Source organism: Eupeodes corollae, chromosome 1, assembly GCF_945859685.1.
Source record: "Eupeodes corollae chromosome 1, idEupCoro1.1, whole genome shotgun sequence".
Taxonomy (NCBI): Eukaryota; Metazoa; Arthropoda; class Insecta; order Diptera; family Syrphidae; genus Eupeodes; species Eupeodes corollae.
This window is the reverse complement of record NC_079147.1, coordinates 199,668,500-199,693,808: the sequence shown is the minus strand read 5'-3', so window position 1 is coordinate 199,693,808 and position 25,309 is coordinate 199,668,500. Positions and strand designations below refer to the sequence as shown.

General features: G+C 34.4%; 2 protein-coding genes across 2 annotated transcripts; one reads left to right on the top strand and one right to left on the bottom strand.

The window, feature by feature from the left end:
* On the top strand, window positions 1-5,256 carry LOC129940834 (alpha-(1,3)-fucosyltransferase B). Its single transcript, XM_056049331.1, has 5 exons — window positions 1-544; window positions 602-784; window positions 863-1,272; window positions 1,335-1,512; window positions 4,637-5,256. The coding sequence occupies exons 1-5, from the start codon at window positions 461-463 to the stop codon at window positions 5,135-5,137; spliced, it is 1,356 nt and encodes a 451-aa protein (XP_055905306.1). The 5' UTR covers window positions 1-460; the 3' UTR covers window positions 5,138-5,256.
* A 4,855-nt stretch (window positions 5,257-10,111) lies between these two features.
* On the bottom strand, window positions 10,112-23,865 carry LOC129938892 (uncharacterized). Its single transcript, XM_056046711.1, has 4 exons — window positions 23,585-23,865; window positions 12,966-13,141; window positions 10,741-12,864; window positions 10,112-10,671 (listed from the first exon to the last, which is right to left on the bottom strand). The coding sequence occupies exons 1-4, from the start codon at window positions 23,676-23,678 to the stop codon at window positions 10,285-10,287; spliced, it is 2,781 nt and encodes a 926-aa protein (XP_055902686.1). The 5' UTR covers window positions 23,679-23,865; the 3' UTR covers window positions 10,112-10,284.
* Between the last annotated feature and the right edge of the window lie 1,444 nt (window positions 23,866-25,309).

The window sequence follows — 25,309 nt, the reverse complement described above, 5'->3', positions numbered from 1 at the left end:
ATCGTGGTCGATTCGATTGTGAGCGAAGTCGAAGACTTCTGAAAAATAGAGAAAAAAAAAACACCACGACCACAGTAGATAAATCTTGCTGCTGTTTCTGTTTTGTTTTGTTTCTTCTTAAAAATATAATAATACTGAAACTCAATAAAAATATGCACATTTATCGCAACAATTTGAAAAAACTCACAAAGTAAATTAATCATGTGCACTTCGTCTTTGTCGTTCTCGTCGTCGTCAACGTCTCGGTCTTATCATCGTCGTCGTCGTCTTGTGGTTAACAGCGGCAGCCAGCCTCAGAAAAATTGCAAAGCATCTTATCAAGCTTAAAAGTGCTCCGCTAAGTTGCTAAGTCATGGAAATTAACGACAACAGACGAATTTTGCATGTAAATCAATCGAAAACAAAAGACTTCTGAAATCTCCTATTTTCTCAAAAGAGATACAAATAAAAATAACCAAAGATGCGACTATTCGCAAAAATCAAACTTATCCTTTCGCTAATTTTCATTGTTCTCGTGATAACATTGGCTCTATGGCTCTGGAAGGTGAGTCAGTCTTGATTTTTTCACACTTAATCGATAAAGATTTTCATCCCATTCTAGGGCAACGGAAACAACCGAATCCTATCCCGAAAGTTAACCAAACATAGTTCAATAACCAAACCCCCACCTGTTGTCCTTTGGTGGACAAAACTCCTGCCCAACTATCACCAAACCAAACGATGCGGATTCAATCAGTGTACATTTACTGTCGATAGGAAACTACTCAACTCAAATGGCACCAAGGTGAGTGTTTATGTGATAAGCTTCGCGGCAACAAAACACTTGACTTCTTGTTTTGTTTTGTAATTTATCAAACATCAGGTTCTAGTGTTTTATGGTTCGGAACTAAATAAAACTGATTTACCCCTACCTCGCCAACCCCATCATCTGTGGGCTCTATTCCACGAAGAATCCCCCAAAAATGTGCCATTCATTCAGTACCCTCGCGTCCTGAAACATTTCAATATTACATCGACATTTAGTCGTTATTCCAATTTCCCCCTCACAACTCAGTATATCAAGAGCGAAAAGGAATTGACTGACCGCAAGTATTTGGTTGCCATTGGAACGAAATCTCTATTGCGTGAGACAGAGAACCTTGCACCAGTTGCATTTGTCCAATCGATTTGTGACACTTCGTCGGGTAGGAATGAATATGTGAAAGAGTTGATGAAGCACATTCAAGTGGATTCGTATGGAGGATGTTTGCACAATAAGGATTTACCAAAGGAGTGAGAAAGATCAGTTCATTCATTGTGGGTCCTCATTCTAATGGACTTCTCTTTTTTTAAAGGTTAACTGGAGACTACTTGAATTCAATTCAATCGGAGGAATTCTATCGGTTCTTTGCTCGCTACAAGTTTATCATTGCCTACGAGAATGGAGTGTGCAATGATTACATCTCGGAGAAGTTCTGGAGACCACTCGTCATGGGTAATATTCCTATTTACTATGGCTCTCCAACAATCAAGGTAATTGGTTAATTAATTTAAAAGAAAACAAAACATTCAAATCCTTCATAACATTCATAACTGATGGTGTAAAACTCGTCACAAATTCTTACCCCTTCCATAAAAGTATGGCGAATAAACTGTCTGATATTACCAAGTTACATTCCTCTTACCATACTGGTGAGTCGAAAAAGCTGTGTAAAGCTCCTCACTCCTCTTCAATAGCATGGCGCTCCTTGAGTTTCTGGGTAACACGGTTTTAATTTTGTCTAAAGTGTGAAACTGGGCGCGCACTCAAGGGGTTTTGAAGACTCTTATAATTTTTAGGTACAGTGCAAGCAATTAGTGGGAAATATTAAGCCTGTTAAAATATTCCACATTCATATAGTTCAGTTAAGAAAGAATCCCTGTACTTAACAATACTTACAAAATTGATCTCAAGGGTAAGGAAAACTGATCAGCAATCCTAGAAGTACGAGTCTTACGGTTGAAATGTTCGAGGGAGGGATTCCGAATGGCTATGTCACTGTTTGTAAGAATATAGTTAAAACAATGATAGGTTCAAGACCTTGTGGGTATTCAAAAAAAGCAAATGTTCCGGTAAGAGAACGATCTCCTAGGCAAAGGCCTAGTACCTGATAAAGGTTCGGTTGCAATCTATCACCGAAATCAAGCATCAGTGGGCGTGGTTAGTAGACATATGAGGGACCGTTGTGAAACCTACCGCGTGCTGTTGTCATGTGTATGTAAATGTAACGATCTCCTAACATTTTAAGATGTCTCCTTTGAGTTCTGTCCAAAAGAATTAAGTACACTATTGTGAGAATTATACTCGAGATTAAATAAAATAAATAAAAACATTAAATATAGCCAGGTAAGAAGGGTTAAAAAAACTTCTGGCATCATCGGAGAAAACCTAAACATTTGGCAGCGCTTTTGGAAACTTGAAATATGTGATCACTTCACAAGTAGCCAATGACTCACATACCTAGAACTCAAGCTATTTAGTCTCCTCGATGAGAGTACCACCCAAAGATAGTGGCATGGAGGGAGGTTTACGCTTCTGAGGCACTAGCCAGATTAGGTTTTCAAAGCATTGCACTTTGTGTCTCGAGCTTTAGAAATGATGAATAAATAAACATAAATGTTATCAATCAACCAACACTATAGTTTCATTTAGGAAAACAAAATATTAAATAGGATCCAAAACTGTGACTAAGAATGTTTTTAATCCTCCGTTACAATTAAAATTAGGCCTTATGAGATAGGTCGCTAAGGCTCTTCGACAGGACTAAGAAGCCTTTAAATATATTGTATGAAATGTAGCTCAATGTTTTCCGAGACCAAAATTTTGAAGAAATATGTGACAAATATAGTTTAAAATTTTATTGGCAACTATAGAGCGTATGAGAGTAATGGGCTGTTGATTGCCCCTTAAATGCTCACTTGAAAAAATTCAAAGAAAATATGTGTCTATACCGAAAATATGAGCATTTTCACCAAAAAATTCAGCATTTTGAACATCGGTATCATGACCAATAATACACCGAGACTATCAATGGAGTTTTTTAAGAAAAATTCCATACACTTACAAAAGAAATTCAAAAATATTATATTTTAAATATTTAAATATATTTTCTATAAGTTTTAAAATATTTCAAAAAAAAAAAAAATTAACAAAAAAGGTTTGTTGGAGTGTTGATTTCCATGACCTCTTTGGGACTTTTAATCTGCTGGCTAAGTGTACGTCTCTTTACAGCCCAAGCCAGATCATGCGTAGAAATTTTTGCTCGAAACGACCCAAGGTGCTTTCATCAATTGTTTATGTGGCCAGGAAGTGACCCTGACTCACGAACTCTAATCTAGAGGACCATGTCCTTTATTTGAAATCCAAGGGATGTAGCGGGCATAACCGCTTCTTATAGGGTGACCATTGAATGTATCGTGGAAGCCTTTTTTTATAAAGTAGCTCCATCTAACTGAAACTGTAGACGCCACCGTTGAGAAGAATTAATCCTCTGGAAATATTGCTTAGTGGAAACAACTATCCCCTACATTTCCTTTGCTACCCCAACAACCTTCAAATAGGGTTAAAATTTAATCTCTAAAAACCTATAGACACTTGTGTTCTCTTGAGTGTACAAGTCTGCTATTTCAATATTATTATAATAATTAGTTAATTATAAAATGGAACAAAAACACATAAAGAACCGAGAAACAAAAACAGTGTTGACCTTTGCTATCTGTTGAATGCTAATCTCTGTACAAATGGATCTCTAATGTCTTGAACAAAGAGTTTGTAATTTCTGCATTCGAAATACGGGCCAGATTCAACGATCAAGTTTAGATCATGTTCTTTTAGAAATCATTGCGATCTCTACAGGTTTCAAATGAAGCACACAATCCAAAGGTGTTTCAACTGAAATTAAACAAGGAGGTGAAAGAAGGTCGAACCCTTGGAATTCATAAAAAAAGACAGCAAAACAGTTGCATTTGCGAAAATCTAAAAAATATAATAACTTGCTACAACTGCAGGCACTTGTTGGACAGCCAAATTAATTTGGCAATTGCTTGATGTTAAATACTTAAAGCAACTGATTTCGGTTAGTAGATTGCACATGAGCTTCGTTATAGGAGTCCTTACAGGACCCTGCTGCATGGATGCACTGCCAAAAAGACGAAGATTCCACCTTGGTAAAAAATTTACTACAACGAACCTAGATATCTAAGAAATTCCGACATCTATTGCCTCAAACGCTTCCTAGCTAGCTCTTAGTGGTTCAACGAGTAAGGTAGATCTCTATAGATCAATGTGGGATCACATAGCACCAACTTTTGGTCTTAATGTGTTGCTTTCCCTTGAACAGCTGCCTTAACCTAACCTAATCTGCTAATATGTCCTGCAGGCTGCTATGTCCACAAAAATGTTGAAGATTCCCTTATGAGCTTTTTCCCTTTGTGTTAGCTTGCTCCTATTAGTAAAATGTATAGTGAACTTTATAGGCGGTTTGTCATGCTGCTTATGTTATTGAAGAAGACGACAACGTTTTCCCAGACACCATCTTCGAAACTAAAACATCCATCAACAATCATTCTCAAGAAATTTTTTTTTTTTTGTTATTGTGTCATTTATTTGTTTCTGCAGGATTGGGAGCCAACAAAAAAATCCGTCATTTATATATCAGACTTTACCAGTCCAAAAGCACTAGCCGACTACCTGAAACGTCTCGATGCCAACGACCACGAATACAACACCTACCTAGATCACAAATACTCAATGTTACATCCCATCACAAATGATCTCCTTAAAACAACTCTACTCGACCGCGATTTCGAATCGAATAATGAATTTGAATTATTTGAATGTTTTATATGCAATCGATTGCATGATGATAGTTTTCATTCAATAGCTGATGCGAGTCATTATGATTGTGGCGGCAGCAGCGCCGGCGGAGTTAATAATCGGTTGCAATTTCCATCGATGGAAACATCAATGGTACATTCGGATTGGCATTCGATTATGGCAATGGGTAGATGTGAAGCGAGTGTGCTGGATGTGCTGCTTCAGAGGAATACAAATTTCACAGAGTTGGAATTTGAGGATATGCTGCAACAAGATATTAAGACAACCAAATGTCGATTATGATTAAGATTACTCTGAGGATGATGATCGTGATGATGGTCATGATTTGAGGTTGTCTAAGAGATAGATATTTTTTGTATTGATTGATACAAATTCAAATCAATAGAAATCAACTAAATTAAGTTTTTTGTGTTTTATTTTAAATTGTTTTTATGAAATTATTTAGCTAATTACGTACATTTTATAAGTAAGAAGAAGAAAATGTTTTTTTTTGTGATAAAAATTGAAATTAAATTAATGACAAAACTTCTCTTTTATTGAATGAATGTGCATTTTTTAACTGAAGTGTGGAAATGTTTCTCACTTTTTATTTTATTGTTTTAGTTTAATGCCAATAAAAATCGACACCACTTATAGAAGTTTGATTCAAGTGTTAGGATTATGGATTTTAAAGAGATCTAAAGAATGATAAAGCCAACCCAGGAAATCGAACAAATAAATTTGAGTGTGTTGTAAAATTATTACTGCTACGGCTACCTCAAAAAGTGCAAATAAATTAAATATTTTATGAGGAGATTAAATCTCCTTGAGCTTTGACTATGATTCATTTGTTATTGTTTGAAACTATTCTTTAAAGACAGATGGAAAATATATGTACAGTGAACAAAAAAAAAGTTGTACAGGTCGCTTTTGTTAAAATGGAATTATCTATGGGGTTAATTGTAATGAAAAAACAAAATACTTACCAAAATTAGAGATTTTTTAACCTCCAAATTAAGTAAAATACTTTTTTTTTAAATAAATTATTTTAATAAAAAAAAAAAAACAAATTCAATGAATAAAATCCGTTCTATGAAACCAAAAAAAAAAACTTGTACACTTTGTATACTATACTGTATAGATCCAGTAGGCTTTATCAGATCATCTCTTTTTTGAAAGTTTTAGTTTTTTGTTAGTTAGTTGCCAGAGTAATTTGATAAAAATTTATGAGAGAAATTAAAAAAAAAATTTAAACAAACAAAGTTCACTTGATATGAAAAAACTTATTGTTAAGTTGTGGGGCGAAAAGAAAAGTCTAAGAAAAATCGCTGATATTGTGAAAAGCCACATTCCACAGTTCAGTAAGTTATTAATTCTTTAAAAAAAAAACGGATTTTTAACAAGAACAAGCGCAAGTGGGGACCGAGAAAAATTAGCACTTAACAACCTAAGAGGCGTATAGTAAGGATTGTACAAAGTAACCCCAAAATTTCGGCACTGCAAACAGCGGAAGACCTCAATAGAAACAAAATTGTCCAAGTTCATCCACAACCCTCAAAACAAACCACTTTTATCTGCCATAAATGTAAAGAAGAGCCTACAATATACCAAAGAGTATATAAATAAGCCGATTTTTTTTTTGGATTTTGTTAGTTATGCTGACAAATCCAAATTCCGATGGACGACGCTTTGTTTGGAGAAAAAGTAATACAGTGTTGGGAGCGAATAAAGTTGAAAATTTCAATTTGTGGAAGGGACAATGAATAAGTTTGAGATAATTTTAGTTTCGTTTATGACAATGACAATGACCCAAAACATTCCTCGTTGATAGTGAAGGAATGGTTGTTATAGTGAAAAAAGTGGGCTCATGTTGAAACAAAGTTTAGGGAAAGGAAAGTAAAAAATAAAGAACAGTCAATACAGAGGATATGAATTGAAATTACCCAAGATGTTACAAGAAAAAATTGGCCCTTTGAATGCCAAAGTGGTTGCAAATGGTTCTAGATGCAAAAGAACATTATACAAAATATAAAACCACTTGTGTTTTCGAAATGTTGCTGGTTTTTATTTGATTTTTTCAAATGTACAAGTTTTTTTTTGTTTTATAAAATAGAATTTCTTTGTTTAATTTGGTTTTTGTATTAAGAAAATTCATTAAAAAAATGTGTTACTTAATCTGGAGGTTAAAAAAATCCCTATTTTTGGTAAGTATTTCGTTTTCGTTCAACTCCATAAATAATTGCATTTTAACAAAAGAAAATCGACTGTACAATTTTTTTTTGGTTCACTTTATGTAAGAAAGATAAAAATACACATTTCCATGAGGTAATACCATTTTATTATGTTTTTTTTTGAGTTAAATGGAGACATTAAGTGGATCGTAATTGTGTTAGAAACTATTCAATATTTTTGAGTAGACCAATAATTAACGTTACTCGCAGTGTATTTTGTAATTTAAATAAATATTAGTCCTTTTGCAATTTGAAAAGGAACCCTTTTACACAGACCATTTAATGGAATTGTGCAGAAAATAAATACATAAATCAAAAAGTAATAAAGTCCAGCTTTCAGTTGAAGGAAAAAAACATGATCAATTGTCATTTTGTCATAAGTAGACTTGAATTGATAGTAAAGGAGATTTTTCTTCACTAGCTTTCCAGTTAACTTTCCATTAAAGTTGCCTTAATTGGAAGGTCATTTTTTGGCAGCTGGCCAATCAGATACTAGAAACTTGCCCAACTTTAAAGTCCCTCGTTGACGTAGTGGTTTATGTCTGCCCAATAACAATTTTCAGAATTGAGAAGATTAGGGTTTATGTGGGCGCAATACAAATTTTAAGAATTGGGAAGATTAGGATTGTTGTCATTCTTTCATACTAATTTTTGTTTTCTATAAGCTGTAATGAAGCATTAAAATTGATCACCCTTCCAGTCTGCATACATACAGTTAATGACATTAGAATAGCCTCACACATACTTCTTAAAATTGCAGGGTTTTGACCTTTTTTCACGTGAACGTATAAAAATGGGCATTAAAGAACTCAATTTCTGATACTATGAGAAGTTACAAGCTTCACCGTATCACCGTATTTAATAGGGTCAAAATAAAACACAGTTATATTTTTTTAAGTGTTTTAATCTTTGTACAGCCTTCTTTCTTTCGAAAATGCGAATCTTTAGGGAACCATTCAACGAATTCATAGATTTAAGGAAATAGCATAGGGGTCTAGGGTTCAATTCCTGCCTGTACCACCTTAATTTAAAAAAAAAAAAAATTTTCGCGGGTACTGCCTCTTGCGAGGAATTGACAAATCCTTCAAGAGTAATTCTTGTCATGAAAAAGTACTTTCTCAAAACTAGCCGTTCGGATTCGGCCTTAAATTGTAGGTCCCTTACATTCCTCACAACAGTACTCGCACACAGGAATGGTTGAGAGTTGTAAGTCACTAGGCCCTGGTTCACAACGGACTGTTGCGCCACCCCATTTGATTTGATTTGAAGGAAATAGCATCACAAGGCAATTTTAATATCAATTAGTCCATCCAGTTTAAACTTATTTTCATCTGAAAAGATCACTTTTCTCCAACGTTTGATAAAATTCTACTATCAGTATTCTATGCCATGTGGTAGTGGTACCTTTCAGAATTGAGCAGTAATAGTTTACGCTCATTGGTTAATTTTTTTTTGCAGCTTCATGCGCTTCCGGTGTTTTGAGAATCTGTGAAGTTGGAGGTTTTCTAATGATTTTAAGTTTACCTTTATTTAAAAGAATGGTTGAAGTAGACCTTTTGTATTTTTTTCTTTATAATAACGTGTTTTCTAAATAGCTATAGACTACCTTTGGGCTTCTTTTCATTTTCCGAGCTTCAAAGCTATAAGAAAGTCCTTGCTGATGATAAATCTCTTTTTTAAGAATTTCCGCTATACTTAATATTTTTTTTCGACTATTTAAACGTTAAAAAAAGCAAACAGATTAGGAAAAAAACTATAAAAAACTACGCAACAGCATTCGATGCTTAAACTGACAGGTTCCGCTTTTGCGGCGGGCGGAGCAAAGTGAAGTGAGGCTATTCTAATAGACCAACAATTAGTGATGTTTGTATATAGTTTGGTAAAGAAATAACGTATTAACATGTCGTGGTACCAATATTCGATATCATTTATGATAAGATCCCCTTACCCGCTCATCAATTGAAACAATTTTAACAAATTAGGACTTGAGAAACTAAAGGAGGTCTTCAAATTCCAAGGAAGCTCTTAAAATATTCAGGGAAGTCTTGAAATTTTTAGGGAGGTCTAGTAATATTAAGGTAGGCCTTGAAATTTAAAGGGAGGACTTCCAATATTAAGGTATTTCTTGAAGTATTAAAGGATGTCTGGAGATTTCAAGGGAGTTCTGGAAATTTTAAGGGAGGTCTTGATATTCCACAGGGGGTCTTGAAGTTTTAAGACAAGTCTAGAGATTCCTAGGAAGATCTTGATGTATTAAGGAAGATCTGAAGATTTCGTTAAATGTTAAGGTAGGTCTTGAAGTTTTAAGAGAAATCTTGAAATTTTAAGGTAGGTCTGGAAGTATTAACGAAGATCTGGGGATGATAAGAAAGGTCTGCAGATTTGAAATGACAGGGAGGTCTTAAAGTTTTAAAGGCAGTCCTGAAATTTCAAGGGAGGTGTTTCAATATTAAGGGAAGTTTTGAGATTCTAAGGAAAGACTTGTAATGCCAAGGGAGGTCTTGAAATATTAAGGGATGTCTGTAGATTCCAAGGTCGGTCTTCAAGTTTCAATTTTGCAAGAGTTTTTGAAATTTTGTTCCCGTCAATATTCTAATAAAGCGTCTTAATTAGAAGTCAATTATATTGCATATGGCAAAGCATATTCGAGGAACTTGCATTCAAGTCTATTATGCCGTCTACTTATATCGTGGCAACTACAATGGCTGCGTTCAATCTGGTGTTGAATTGGTTTTCCTGGTAGGTGCATTTTTAGATACCTTATCGAAGGAGTTGGATAGCTTTTACTGCTGTTGATTTTCTTGTTTCATTTCAAATTTGACAGTACTACATGCTGCAGCTGCAGCAACAATGTTCTGTTAAGCCAGTTAAAATAAAATTTGCTTCTTTAAGCTTGTGAAAACAGGAATCTTTTTAAGTCACCATGAAATGGAAAAACCATTTCTTTGAGCAGTATGTGCATCAATTTTTATCAAACATTATTCTAACCAAAATGTAACTTATTCTTCACTTCTTTGAAGCATGAAATAAACACCAAGAATTTTTTTTATAAAAATCTTAAATATATTTATATTATGTACAAATTTTATCAACGCTTAGGTAACTAGGTAAATATAATATCTCAGTCAGAATAATTTCACACGTTTCGCACAAAATACAAAAATAATACACTTTACATAATGTACAAATTAATACTATACCACTACCACCTTAATCTATTCACGTTAAATAAGACCTTAAACTTAAAGCAACTCCAGAAAGCAAAGACCAGATCGTTAGCCTATTTATTACACTGCTAGCTGCATTGTGTCCAGTACTGTCAGAGGTGACGAAGACATCATCATCTTCCATATCAGGTATATAGTCAGAACATTGTGGGAAGTTCTTTGGCACGGGCACCATTTGATTATGTTCGCCAACTTTAATCACCAAAGCCATCCCAACTTCTGCATGGAACTCGATGTGACAATGGAGCAACCAATAACCGGGATTATCGGCTTTAAATCGAATTATGGTGTAACCGCCATCAGGCACGGTGACGGTGTCTTTCACTGGAGGCCTATTGAAGTTTCTATGAAGCTGACCCAATCTATCCATTTCTTTGATCTGTAAACAAAAGAGACATAAATAATTAGAAGACGCGTTCAGAAAGTGGAAGCCAAGCTCTGAACTTACCTGTTCAATGGTGACATTCTTCCCCACTCGATCTAGTCCAATAACTCTAAAGGCATTGCCATGCAAATGGAATGGATGATTAGCATCGTAGGCTATTCCCTCATCAACCAATATCAACTCCACAACTGCATCCAAAGGCACCTGCAGTACATGATGACACTTGCAGAAGTCCTTGCGACAGTCGATTCCCTGTTGTTGGAAAGTCGTTTCATTGCAGAACATAGAATCGTCAATTTTATCCCGCGCTGGCATCAGTGGCAACGATGGCATTGTCATTGAAATGTGATTCAACTGCGGTGTCAGTACTGGATTGCCATTTGTCACTTCATTAAAGCCATACAAACCAGCGGGATGGAAATCTGGATTGTCCTTGGGATAGAAGTCATAATAGACGAAGAATTTGTAGTCGGCTTCCTTTTTAAGAATTGACCGATCTTCTTCTATGGCTGGGTGTGAGCCTCCTTCAAGAGATTTTAATTCGTTGATGGTGACAAAGCCCGAATAACCTGGACCCATGTTAAGGGAATTCAACTCGATACCACCGGGTTGGAAGTCATAATGTGGCACACCTTCGGGCTCGTTCCGTTCTGCACCTTGGTAGTGGAGAATTGCAACCTGGAATGCAGATGTGAATCGCGCATCACAGTCCATGAGGCCCTTCAGACGGATCCAGTAGTTTCCGACAGGTTGGTTGGCGTGGATTATAAAGTCAAAGCGTTCCCCAGCATAAGTAACAACCGACGTCACATTGATTGCCTCAACATCAAATCCATCCGAGTTGATCACTGTTAGTGTGTGATTGTCCACCGAAAGAGCAACGGGACAGTTAAGGAACTCTGCGTTAATACTACGAAAACGGTACTTAAAGCCCTCAGCTACAATGAAAACTTCCAGAGGGATTTGTTCTAGGTTAATATCTTTGGAACGCTTGGCTCTGAGCAAGGGCAGTTCCATTTTCATGTTTTCTTTGACATCTGATTGGAATAAGTTGACATCTTCGGGCAGGGTCGTTGTTTCAATGTCGATGTTTTCGAACTCAGGCGATGTTGTGTCATCTTCCATTGTCAGTGTAGCGTAAGCTTCAGTCGGTCTGGGAGTACTTTCTACAGGCAGGCTTTGTTTTGGAATTGTGGCTTGCTGCTTGAAAATATCGGGGTAATAACGTCCACGGCCATTGACCAAAATGTTTGGTGGCTTGTTATCTCCAACAGAGTGGTAATGTGACGCATACATCGACACTCCCGGCTGATGGGTCCAGTCTTGGATGAGTAGCTTGTGTTCGGGCAAATCGAAATCGTAAGCTTTTCCATGTGGATCAATCTCTCTGGGCTGTCGGATGATCATTGGTCCGAAGCAACCATCGCCTCGTTGCATTCCCGTGTGGGAGTGCCAGAAATGAGTTCCAGGATTAACAGCAGCAAATGTATACCTGAATGTGGTGTGTGGTTGAATGGGGCACTGGGACACATGTGGTACTCCATCCATGTATGGTGTATCTCGCTGATGCAAACCATGCCAGTGAATTGTCGTACTTTCTCCCAGCAAATGATTCTTCACATCAACCATAATCGTGTCGTTGAGACAAACTTCTATCGAAGGTCCTGGCATCATTCTGTTAACCACGGTAATACTCCTCCTCACACCATCGCCAGTGATGCAATGTGGTCTCCGACAATCTGTCATGTTGCTTGGGCAATCAAAGCAAGCATTGCTGAGAGTCTCATACCATTCGACCACAAACGTGTATTTACAAGCCATGGGCTTCGCCCCCACAGTGCAATCCCTTACACACGGATGATGCTTGTAGAATTCCTTGTCTTGGATATCCTTGTCATTGGGGTATAAGCCGCTGTCAATGGATTTCCTATCGGCATCGACACCTTGACGGCAATAAGTGCAACAGTTGTCCCTATACAAATCGGATTGTGGACAGTTTGTTGGGACCGGAGGACATGTCTTTGTGTAAGCAGATATCATCGCTTCTCCATTATGTAATCTACACTCGAGAATAGTGCATTCTGTGTGCCATGAATCCCCAACCTCATACAACTTTGAATCGTGCAGACATTTTGTTTTAACACATGTCCCACAACATTTACTTGGATCCGGTCGATATTCGTATTCCTTTAAATAAACAAAAAATAAAAACAAAAATGTAGCAAATGTATGTATGTAAATGTGGTATTTTGTGAGTGAAAAATTATGGCTTGGGTAATGCGACTTACATTTTTACAGTTTACAACACAAGTCTCCTCATGGAGCTTTTCATGTGGATTACCATCTTCATCGAGCTCACAGGAATGTCGCACGCACGAATTATTTGTATGCCACACCGAACCAACATCCTTGATTACTTGAATTTTGTCATCGGTTGTAATAACACATTGTGCTGGTTTTGTATCTGCAATAAATATAAAAAAGATAATTACATAAATGTATAGATGCATATATATTCATGTATGTATGTAAGTGGGTGGATATATGCGAAATTTAATTTTAATTTTTAATTGGATTTCTCAAGGCTAAGGTCGAAGGTAGCCTTATCATGTTTGTGTATCCTTACAGTCGGGTATTTTAAGATGTAAACACCTTTTAGAACATGCGGTGGGATTAAAAGCTAAGAAAAGGAAAAGGTTCCACAAAAATTGTAAAGTTATGTAAATTCTCCTAAATTTTAATTTAAATCCCTTTGGAATGTAACAGAAAAATACGATGCACAAATACTGTTCGACTATTTCCTTAATGTTTATATTCTTGTGTTTGCAAAGGTTTCTTTTCTTTTAATTTAGACTAAAATTTTTCACAAACTAGGTTCTATAAGTCACGAAAGAAAATCTGTGCAAATACGTTGCACGAAATTGCTGGACATTTGTTCAGGGTCCGGTATTGCAGGAATAGTCGCCGAACGAAAAAACTCACCCTATTGACTATTTTGGAAGCCAAATACACTATTAAATAGTCCATTTTCGCCAAAGACCGCGATGGTTAATAGGACAATTTTTGGTAGTCAATTTTGGGATCTGAAATATTTTTACAACTCGGTAGTCAATATGAAAACTGTGGGTGTCAATGTGAGAACTTTTCTTAAGAGAAATTGGCTGCGTTCAATCTCGTGTTGGATAGGATATCTTGTATAGGTGGATTTTTAGAAACCTTGTTGAACGAGTTAGATAGCTGTACTGAGATAGCTGTCAAAAAATAAGAACAACTTTCAGCTGATCACAAAGAGCAGAAAAACATTTAAGCTTCGAAGTACAAATTCAAATAGAATGAGGTTCTTCAACTTCAAAATGCTGGACACTAGACTGAAGGTAACCCATAGCAAATTGGTCATTTATACAACGAGAACAAATTGAGTCAATTTTGAAGTTTAAAAAAATAGTTCATATTTACATTCTAATATTCGGAGGCAAATAGCTTCTTTATCGTCTATTATGTACATAACATCCTCACATACAACTAAAACTAACTTTTTGTATCTTTTTGTTTACCAACAAATACAAAAAGCTGATATCAATGTGTTAAATCAGCTGTTCTGTCAGATACCTACATACACCAGAAAATCTTGGATACCTTTGGATTCCTTTTTTGACATCTTATCTGTTTTTGATCAGCTGTTATTTTACACGTAAAACACTAACAAAAAGCTATCCGGACACCCCATCTGTTTGAGATTGAACGCAGCCATTGAAACTCCGGCAATCAGTGAAGTCAATTTGATATAAATGGTAGTCAATATGTCAAGAATAGTAGTCAATATAACAACTGTCAATATGGCAACTTCGTTCGTCAATATGAAAACTGCGGTAGTCAATATGACAACCACGATAGTCACTATGACAATTATGAGACAATTTTCTTAGAAAACGGAAATCTAATATGACTGCCGGATAGTAAATGTTACAATTTTTGATAGTCAATAAAACAACCAAATTGCCATATTAACTACCGAAGTTTTTCTATTGACTACTACTTGTATTAAATTGACTACTTCTGGTGTCAAATTGACTATCCGAAATCGATAATCAAAAATTGTTCTACTGACGATCAGTTAGTCAAATTTTGAAAATAAGGTTGTCATATTGATTATTTTGGTAGTCAATACAACAGTTTGGCCAAATTGCACGACTATCGACGATTGTCAATAAAAAAAAGGTTATCTCTTCAGTAAAAGAAAATTGAATGGATATTTAAGGGGTTCCCAAAGAGCAGTTTTGTAGAGGTTTTCAAAGTTTTTTTACCATGCAAAATGCAATACCATGTCAAAAGAGAATTATTTCAACATATTCATAGAAACGTCATTAGAAAATCTCACAAAGTTTCATAAATTTAAAATAGTTGATCAAAAGGAAAAGTGAACACAAATCAAATAATGACAGATGAAAATCCTTGCTTTTATAACACATTTAAAATTGTATAAGTTAAATTTGTAATCAAATGTTTACTCACTCTGATTAATATCTTTATAAAACCATTGCCACAATCTACAATGCATAATGTAAAATTTATCTTCATGTTCATTAACTGGCTTTATTTTTTTTTTTTTTGAAAAAAAGACTCAGTGTCTATCTTTTCGTTATAAGTGGTTACCTAAAAATTGAGATAAGAGTTTTATCTAAATTTTACGTGTCCACGCGACTTAAGTAAAGTCGTAATAGTTCCACGTGATTGTGAATAACTTTTAACATTTTTATTTTGTAAAGATAAACATAAATTTGCAAATGTCATTGGCGCTAAGATAGTTAAGAAAAAATAAGCAATTAAAATTCTATGTCATGAAGTGAGCGTCAAAAGTCAAAAGAATATAAATAAATTCAAATAAATCTGATAAAATTATTTGAGTGCTCTTTGATGGATTCCAAATTATTTTTGTCTTATAACTTTTCTGTTTCAATTCACATTTACGACAGCTCATTTTGACGTATCCAAGTTGTATTGCCTTCAACCTGATACCTAAAAAAAGGCCGTGTAGACATTTTTTTAAAAATGAGTAAAAGCGAGACAATTCATCTTGACTTCGCTTTCCTAGTCAAACAACATCTGAGGTCAATCGCCAACACCCTAGACTTGAGGAAAACCGGAATAAGTTCAAGCAAGCTAGAAAGACCTGCAACGGTCATATTCGAGAAACCAAAAGTTTACATCATTAAAAATGGAGAATTTATTAACCAATGCTGTCTCCTGTCGTTAAAGCGAAACCTACATCTGATGTAGCCCCTAGGAAACAAATTCATTTCAGCACTCGGTATGCGTACCACATATCATCACTCATGAAATGATCACACATTCGACATTGCCAAAATAGCTGGTAGGTGCTTGGGATTCCTCCTCCTCCGACGACGGCGCAAGAAATGTTTCACACCTTCTGATCTGGCTGTAATTTGTAAAGCCAAGCCTTCATTCGTTAAAAAACTTGAACTCAACTGGCATATTTGCATGGCAATACAGAAATTAAGGCAAAACGTACGGAACACCACGTCATCCTCGATTTATCTCATCGAACAGTGAAACAATTCTTTACATCGTTTTGGAGAAAGTAAAATTATTGCACTTGATATTTCAAAAGCATTTGATAGAGTTTGGCACCAAGCTTTCTTATCGAAAATGCGTGCTTTCTTCGTTGGATCAGAAATTACCTTTCTAACCGTTCAATGCAAGTTGTATTCCTTTATTCATAAATGATCCTATGTCTGCCACTTCTAATCCATTAAACTGTTTCGCCGACGACAGTACCCTCAGCTTCTCATACTCGTTTATAGATTCACAAAAACCGTGTAGAGTTTAATGCTTCGAAAACTCAATGCTGTCTCCTGTCGTTAAAGCATAACACACCCCCGATGCCACTATCTATGAGTGGCAATTTCATCCAAAAAACTAATAAACTGTTAGTACTCGGTATGTGTATCACAGATCACCATTTATGAAAAGATAATATATTTGATATTGCCAAAAATGATGCGAGGTGCTCATTATTTCTCCGACGTTGCAAGAAATTTTTCACCTCTTCTGATCTGGCTGTAATTTAAAGCCTTCATCCATCAAAAGTTTGAATATAATCCGCATATCTGGGCAGGTGTCTCTAAAACAAGTTTCTCTTGGATAGAATACAAAAAAGGGCTTTGAAAATGATATGCGATAAAACTATAACCGAAACATTTACATCATTAGAACACCACCGCAATGTTTCGTGTCTTTCGTTGTTTTATTGATATTTTTAGAAACAATGTTCTATCGAATCAGCCAATTGCATTTCCCCCATACAAAAATTCAGCCGAAATAACTGCACTTCCAGGAATACTCATCAGTTTACCCTTGAGGTCAATTTTGAACGTACTGTCAAGCAAATAGATTATTTTGTTTTAGGCGCACATCAAGAATGCTTTGGACAACTCTGCTTTGATATTCAGAACCCTCATAATAATATACACACATAAAGGGTATTAATAACCCCTTGAGTGCCTGTAAAAAATAATGAAGAAATGTCAAAATGACTCGAGAAAACATTTTGACATGTAAAATGGAAAAATGTATTTGAAAACATGAATTGTCAGGGTGTTGTATGTGTCTTTTCACAAAATAATCTTTGTATTTTCTCTTTCTTATTATTTGACTTAATCATAAAAATAATTGTCAAGTCTACGTACACTCAATTTTGGTCATTATCATCCATTTGAAGTGAATAGAACCAAAAATCTATGATTATGATACAAATGAATCATGTACATAATTATTTGCATATGTTTTAGCTAAACGTACGTACATATTTCTAACCTCAAAAAACTTGTAACAGTGATTATTACTATTATTGTTTTCGTGTGGCATATTTTTGCGTCATATAAACGAGGCATTAAAACAAGGCCGTGTCGTCGTCATCGGCGAGGCCGGTGGTATTCGTGACGTTACTGCGGCAAACTAGATTGCAAACAACCTATCAAGCGGAACCAAAACCAAGGGTAGTAACTACAGCAAGTATATAAAGCCCCATAATAATTAACTATTATGTAGCTTCAATAAATTCACAATTAAATAAATAACTTTTAAAATGCAATAAATATTAAAATAAAGCTCTCCATAGGTTCAAGTATCTATCTTTTTTATTGTCATATATTACCACCTTGTTTTTAACCACACAAATATTCCATTTAAACGAATGCAATAGTTGTATACAGTCAAACCGTGCCCTGCCCGCCCAAGTCCAAATACACCATAGAATGGACAATCGACTATCAAAGCGAAAGGAAAAGGAATGGTCCATATCTTCCCTCTTTCTACAAGCAACACTATGATGCTGATGCTTGTTCAAAAAATAAATATAAAAGAAAGAAAATAAAATAATCACCGGAAATAGTCCCTGGAAAACACTACACTCTTATCGATCCCATTTTGCTATAAAACCAACCACTGACCACAAATCGGAAACAAATCAAGAGAAAGAAAAGACCGCTTCTGAATTTGATCGTCGTCGTCGCTGGTCGGTCGTTTGGTCGGTCGTTTGGTCGGTCGATCCGGTCCTCCAGTTATCGTAGTCGAAGTCGTTGTCGTACACAGCACGTTCCATGTACCGGCTGCACTTTAGGTATAATGAAGTTGGTATAGATTCGTATATCTTTGACTGTGTTTCTAAAGCTTATGACTTCACTTTTGCAGAAACATGCCGCTGTAACGTTTTTCCAAGTTGCCTGGAGGCTCTCGTTTTAGATGGTGCAGTGTAGGTACCTACTACATATGATGTTGCTACATGTAGCTCTGTACTTATAGTATATGCACCTTCTACAAACTCTCCAATCCACCCAAATTGGTGCTATTTTGTTGCAATAGCTTGTAGCATTTCACAATATTTCGTGTGGTTTTCCTTGACGTATGTTTGTTAATTTTAAAAGCTCGTTGATACTTTGTATCACAGCAGAAGAAAAATAAAAGAATCTTTTTATACGAGAAATACAACCTCAAGAACTAGCATTATGATTTTGTTTTATATACCTCATCATTCTTTTTTTTAATTCAATGGAAGCTTAAATTTAATTATCACCTTAAATTGCATTTAACATTATGGCATGTGGAAAATAAAGTCATTAGATAAAAATGACAAATGTCAATATTCGTTCGTGACACATGACTCTTTAAAGTTGTTTTTATTCTTAAGTTACTGAACTCACTGACCAAGGCTTATTGTATTGCAAGGTCATCACAGAGCCATCTCACGTATGATGAATTCAATAAGGCTGTTTGATTTGAATAATTATTGAAAACGACGTTATATGTCAAAATAAATTCGTTTGACAAATATGTCACATAAATTATAAAGTTTCAAGTGAAATTGGTCGATTAATTTGTAAAAATTTAGTTTTCATCTTTAGAAATGCACCACGTTTTGTGAAATACTAATGTTAACATACATAAATGCCAAAGTTTATTAAATTCTCTTGACAGATATGACACACAAAGCTTGAGTATTTGTTAAACAATTATTACTTATTTGATTGATTAGTGTTCATTACAATAAAAAAGAAATAATAACAAATACCTTAAGAGATATATTTTAAACAGATAATTGTTAAAAATGACAGTTGGTTACAATAACGTTACGTACAGATGGGTATTTTAGACATTTGATTTAAAAATCAATTTTAAGACTATATTTTTGTTTTTGTTTTTATGGAAGTTTTCATAAGTAATTCCAAAAATAGAAATGTAATAGATCTTATCAATTTGAATGTTTTAACAATTGCAATTGTAAAATTTTTGAATCAAATAGAAAAGTCCTATCTACTAATAGAAGATAAACTGTCAATTTGTATACTCTATCAAAGTGTTTTTTAAACTGTGCCTTTATTTTTGTGATATCTCCTTCTTCTGATGAAGAGAAAAAAACTGAAATTTTAGAGATGTCAAAATGAACAATCTAAGATACGGTCAATATAAAAATCAGACTAAAAATCTAACATTTGGCTATCAATTACTTAAGTTTAAACACAAAATTGTTTTATTTTTTTTTTTAAATTTAAGGCACATTGAAACAACATGTTTTTAAGTACTAAAAAGTTATTATTACTGCTCTTTAATGACGTTTCGTTCTTAAGCTGTCAAAATTTCAACTAAATTATGTAATGCTAGGTAATGAGTTGACATTAAATTAAAATTATAAATATCAATTAACATTTTACATATATACTTTAAATTTAACTTGTTAATTTCTTATACTCATCAATTTAAAGTTTAAAATAAGTATTTTTATACCTTAATAGGTAAATTGTACATCATTTGGTATTTAACTTCAATTTTTTGTTATTTAATATAACATGATAATAGTGAAGTGCGCTTAAAATTGTATATCATTTTTCATATGTCTATTTCATATGATTGTATATGTATCAGCGGCTAACTTTGAAAATAAATGGCGCGCGTAGCAAATTTCTGTTTGTCAATGGCGGTGCGTTCCTTTTTTAACACAGATCAAATTGGAATGTCAAATGCATGTACTTTTAATACGGAAGCTATCATTTTGGATTTTACGTTGCATTACAATGACATGAAAATAGTAGTCAGATCAGGTAAGATTATTCTATCGAACGACTATTGTTTTGACAATAATTCTATTTACCCTTTCTAAAACATGTGTTAGATGGAGAGCTATAGTCAAAACGATAGTCATTCGATCGAAAGAAAACGTAAAACAAATGCCACTTAAAACTATTTATCTTTTGAAATGACAGCTAACCAATCAGAATCTCCTTAAGCTCAGAATATCCAGATACGCATCTGAATATCAAGATACGCAAAATCAATCCCACTATGAGATATAACATTAACATAGGAAAGTTGTCGAACCCTGTTTCAAAAATCCAGGGAAACTTAAGTGTCTTTATTAGTGACATAACTTTTAATGAAAACAGGTGCAAAATATCAGATTCACAATATGAATACTTGGTTCATCTGACTGGCCATGTCTTAAAAATAGAAGTAATAAGTCATGACATTTAAATAATCGAAAATTTAAATTGAGATGTTTTAAATTGAATGCCTGGCAAAGGATTGACAAAAATCCAAATGTTTTTCCATACGTCTGATGAACAAGTTATATGAAAACAAAACAAATAAACTGAATGTGAGAAAAAATTGTCTATCATTCGTCTGAAAATGACAGCAGCACCGATTGAACACAATTGAAAACATCGTTTATCGAACGAAAGATATAGTCCTGAATTTTTGATACAAATTCTAAATTAAATTTAGAGTCAAATAATCTGGAGACAAAAATACGTAAAAAACAACATTATTTTCCAAAAGAGCATCCTTGAATCTTAAAAAAAATGAATATAAAAGTATTTAAACATGACATCTGTCAAAAATACTTAACCTTCAACATAATGAACGATGACATTTCTTAAAGATCTGTCAATACTTATTTGCATTCTAACAAAATGTTGCTTGTCGCTTCATACAATCACACCACCGTTGTCTTGTGGCACATTTGTCAAAGTCACTTAAAATTGAAAGTCCATTAAACATCATCAAAACAAAAAAAAAACACCTCCTTCGTCCTATATACATAATATCAAGGATATCCATTATCAATGCTCATCGTCATCATTATCATTATCCTTGATTTTCTAATTCTCTTTTAGTTATTTTCTTGTTAGCTTTTTTGTTTTGCGAAATGTCAACCACCTTTATGATTGATGATGTTTGACAATGAACTTTATGCTTTGCACTCATCAGCATCAAAATAGCCATTACTCAACCTATCTATGCATTGTATTTTACAACAGTATATAGACTTTTGATGGGCAGTTAATCGGCATACAATCAGTGTGCAATTAGCAACAAATCACGGGAAAGTGTTAACGTATCATAAGTGGCTTTAATTTCATCCGGTTTTATATTCACGTTGAAATGAACAGTACCTACTTGACCAAAGAGTACTACATATATTTATAACGTCAGTTGCAATGAATTTTACATTCTATAGGTATAACGAGCGTGTTAATCTACAAATTGAATTAAATATTCCAACAAAGCATATGGAATTGATGTTGTTCACCTCTCTCCCTCTTTTTCACTCTGATGTGCCTCTCCTTTTGCAGTCAGTGCTGCTGCTGTCAGTTGCAGAATGCAATAATGCAGGTGAGTTTAATAAACGGTATTACAGGGGTGGATTAGGGCTTTCTTTTGTAAAGATTTGATGTTTGATATATTAGTCCGGGAGCTAGCTACGTTTGGAAAAAAATAATTTTAGGTCAGTTAGATATGTTGTATTTCTTGCTCTTTCGGTTAAAGTTTGGGCTATCTGGTTGGCGGTAGCGGCTGCGTTTGTTAGCGCTCATCCTACCTGACCTAAAAATTCTAGCTCGAAAACGTTGCGAGCTCCTATACTATATAATGAGATATAAAATATGATGGATTAAATATATTGCTCTATTTGTTTAACATAGAGTAACTATAACTTATAATTTTAAATACTAGGTTTTAATAAGTTTTCCAGAAATTTACAAGGTGCCCAACTCAATGTTAAAAAAACACGTTGAATTCTACTTGTCAAATTAAGTCACGATTCTTTTTAATAAATATAGTAAAGAGTGATTTTTTAAAAGCTACGGTCCATATAATTTAATGTTTAAAGATTATTTAATGCAAATGTTGGCCTTGACTGGTCCATCACATTTTGGCATACTCTTGTCAACATTTCCATTTGTATCTCACGAATAATTTCTTCAATGTTTTCTTCCAATGCGTCAATTGAAGCGAGCTTATCTGCATAGACAATGCCCCAAAAATAGCCTAAAGGTGTTAAATCGCACGATCTAGGCCGGTCCCGAACGTGAAATAGAATGTTCACCGAACTCGTCTCTCAATAAGTCCATTGTTGAACGTGCTGTGTGGCATGTGGCACCGTTTTATTGTTTTCACGGTAGCGCTGACCATTCACAGTTACGTTACGATTAGTATAATTTTTGAAGAAGTACGGTCCAATGATGCCATCGGCCCATAAACCGCAACAAACTGTGACTTTTTCTGGATGCATTGGTAGCTGTGGCAATTCTTTTGGCTGATATTCACTCCAGAAATCCACAATTCTGCTTATTTACGTAACCATTGCCAAAAATGAGCTTCGTTGCTCGCTGGACGAAGCGCGCGATGAATTTTCTGAACAGAGCACGCATTTTGATAATAGAATTCAATAATTTGCAAGCGTTGTTCGTTTGTAAGACGATTAATGGTTAAATTATAGACCAAACTAAAGATGTTTGACAGTAAAACAAAACACAAATTGTGCGTCAGCTGTTTAAACCAGTGTGCCAAAACGATAACAGCTAACAAATCACCCATTACTATTGGACTTAACGACAGTTTCGTTAAAGATTAAAGCGTCATATTCAGGTGTAACCCTACATGCGAATTGAAAGTCATACTATTCCGTTCATATTGATAGTATAGAAAGTATTCAACGTAGATTTTTAAAATTTTGTCTTCGTTATTTCATTTCATTTTTAAGAAAATTCCATTTAGTGGAATTAAGCGCCTTTTTATGTTGTACCACCCCGTCAACCACCCCTGCACAATACATTATACTAAATCCGGAGTTTAAGAGTTAAGAATGGTGCACGTAATTGCTGTGGGGGTAATTAATTGTTCGTTTAGTTAGGTCTATTAGAGTGACCGTCACATTAATGTGTGCTATGCACACATGAGGCTTTAAGTACTATCCGGTTGAATGAACAATGGAGCCAGTTAGGGTTTACTATAAAAAAAATTATGTTTCTGTTGCCAATTTCGTGTGTACGAAATTGATTGGCCTCATGATGTTGATTTTGTTTATAAGCTGATTAGTTACACAAAAACTCACCTGCAGTTATAATAGTTCCAGCGTTAACAACTATGACTATCTGCACAGTTAGTGTGAATAGGGTCAGGTATGCTAGATGACTAAAAGCCTTCATTTTATGTTATATGAGTGTTTACAGAGCACAGTGATCGACCAGATGTTAATATATATATCTCAACTTATTTATAAAAAATGTGTAGTCCGTCGTCGTCGGCTACACTTGTTGTAAGGGGGCAGCAAGTTTACTCCGACGATGAAGGTTCTCTTTGTTGTTAATTGGCTGTTATGTTAAAAGGGATGACCTAAGTTAAAGAGAAGACAAAAAGAATATTTAGTTAATAAAAATAAAGGTCTCAATCTTATATATTTTACAAGTGAAAAGTGTAAATTTAGTAAACTCCTCTTTCCATGTAAATAATTAATTTAAGCTTAATATGAAAAAGGTCTGATTTTAAATTGTTCAAAGATATCCCCCCTCAAAAAAAAGGTACCTCTTCACAAATTTAATGTAATTCCAGATTTAAAAATAAAAACTAAAATAAAAAATAAATTATGTAAATTGCATATGGCAAGTGTATATTGCTTTTAATGATGAGCAGCACTTCAATAAAATCATCATTTAATAATTTTTATTTTAAAGTGAAGAGTACCAGTACCTAGTGTGTTAGAAAAACGTGTCTTTGCGGATGATGGGTTTGTTCATTTTACATTATATTCAATTTAATTTACATCTGAAGCACGTTTTTTTATGTTACTTATTAAGTGCAAGCACAAAATTAATTGGGATTGCAATTTAATTTGATTTTATAATATTGTTGTATATCTATTGGTTTAAATATTGGCTAGAAGACATAAGGGGATTTTTTTTTTAAATATTTATGTGGGATTATTATGAATATTTGATTTGATTATTAAAAATGTGTTAGACACATTAGCCCTACACGAGACACTTTTTTCACTTAAGGTGTCTCTCGTGCTAGATTGAAAGTGGCGCCTAACGTATAAACATTTTGATAAATGTTCAATGAAAGAAAGTTTCGAACAACGTTTTATGTGTTTATATCTTGTTTATTAGTTCAAAGCTGTATTTTAGGAAGAGTTAAGTTCTTAAAGAAGAAAAGAAGTCAAAATTCACAAAAATGTTTGTCAAATCTGAACAAAACATTTGATTACTTGCTTTTTCTAAATAAAATCAAGGAATTTTAGATCGAAGCTTTCAATTAGTGGTCATAATAAATGGTCATAACCTTAATTTTCTATAATAAGTTGGTAATATTTTACTACTGGATACTCACTTTCCTATAAGCTCTCTAACCGTAACTTGTAACAATCAAATACGTTCAAGGACTACTGTAACATATCCACATAGTCTGTTTACAAAGGACAAGCTACAATGGACAATTGATAGCTTAGGACCATTTAAATCTGTAGGACCAGGTGGTATAATACCAGCCGAACTTTAAGAAGCCTCAGATATAATTGCACCAATTCTTTAGGAAATTTCTATCTGGTCCATGTTCCTTAGTTGTGGAGAGAAGTAAAAGTTGTTCTCATACACAAAACAGAAAAATGTTCCTAAGTTATGGAGAGAAATAAAAGTTGTTCTCATACACAAAGCAGAAAAGTCAACCCTAAAGATCTAAGATCATTAAGTCTATCATCATTCCTTCTCAAGAATTAAGAATTTATTTATATCCATTTCAGGCCAAGCATTGATATAAGACTTCTGTCTATGTCTCAACATGC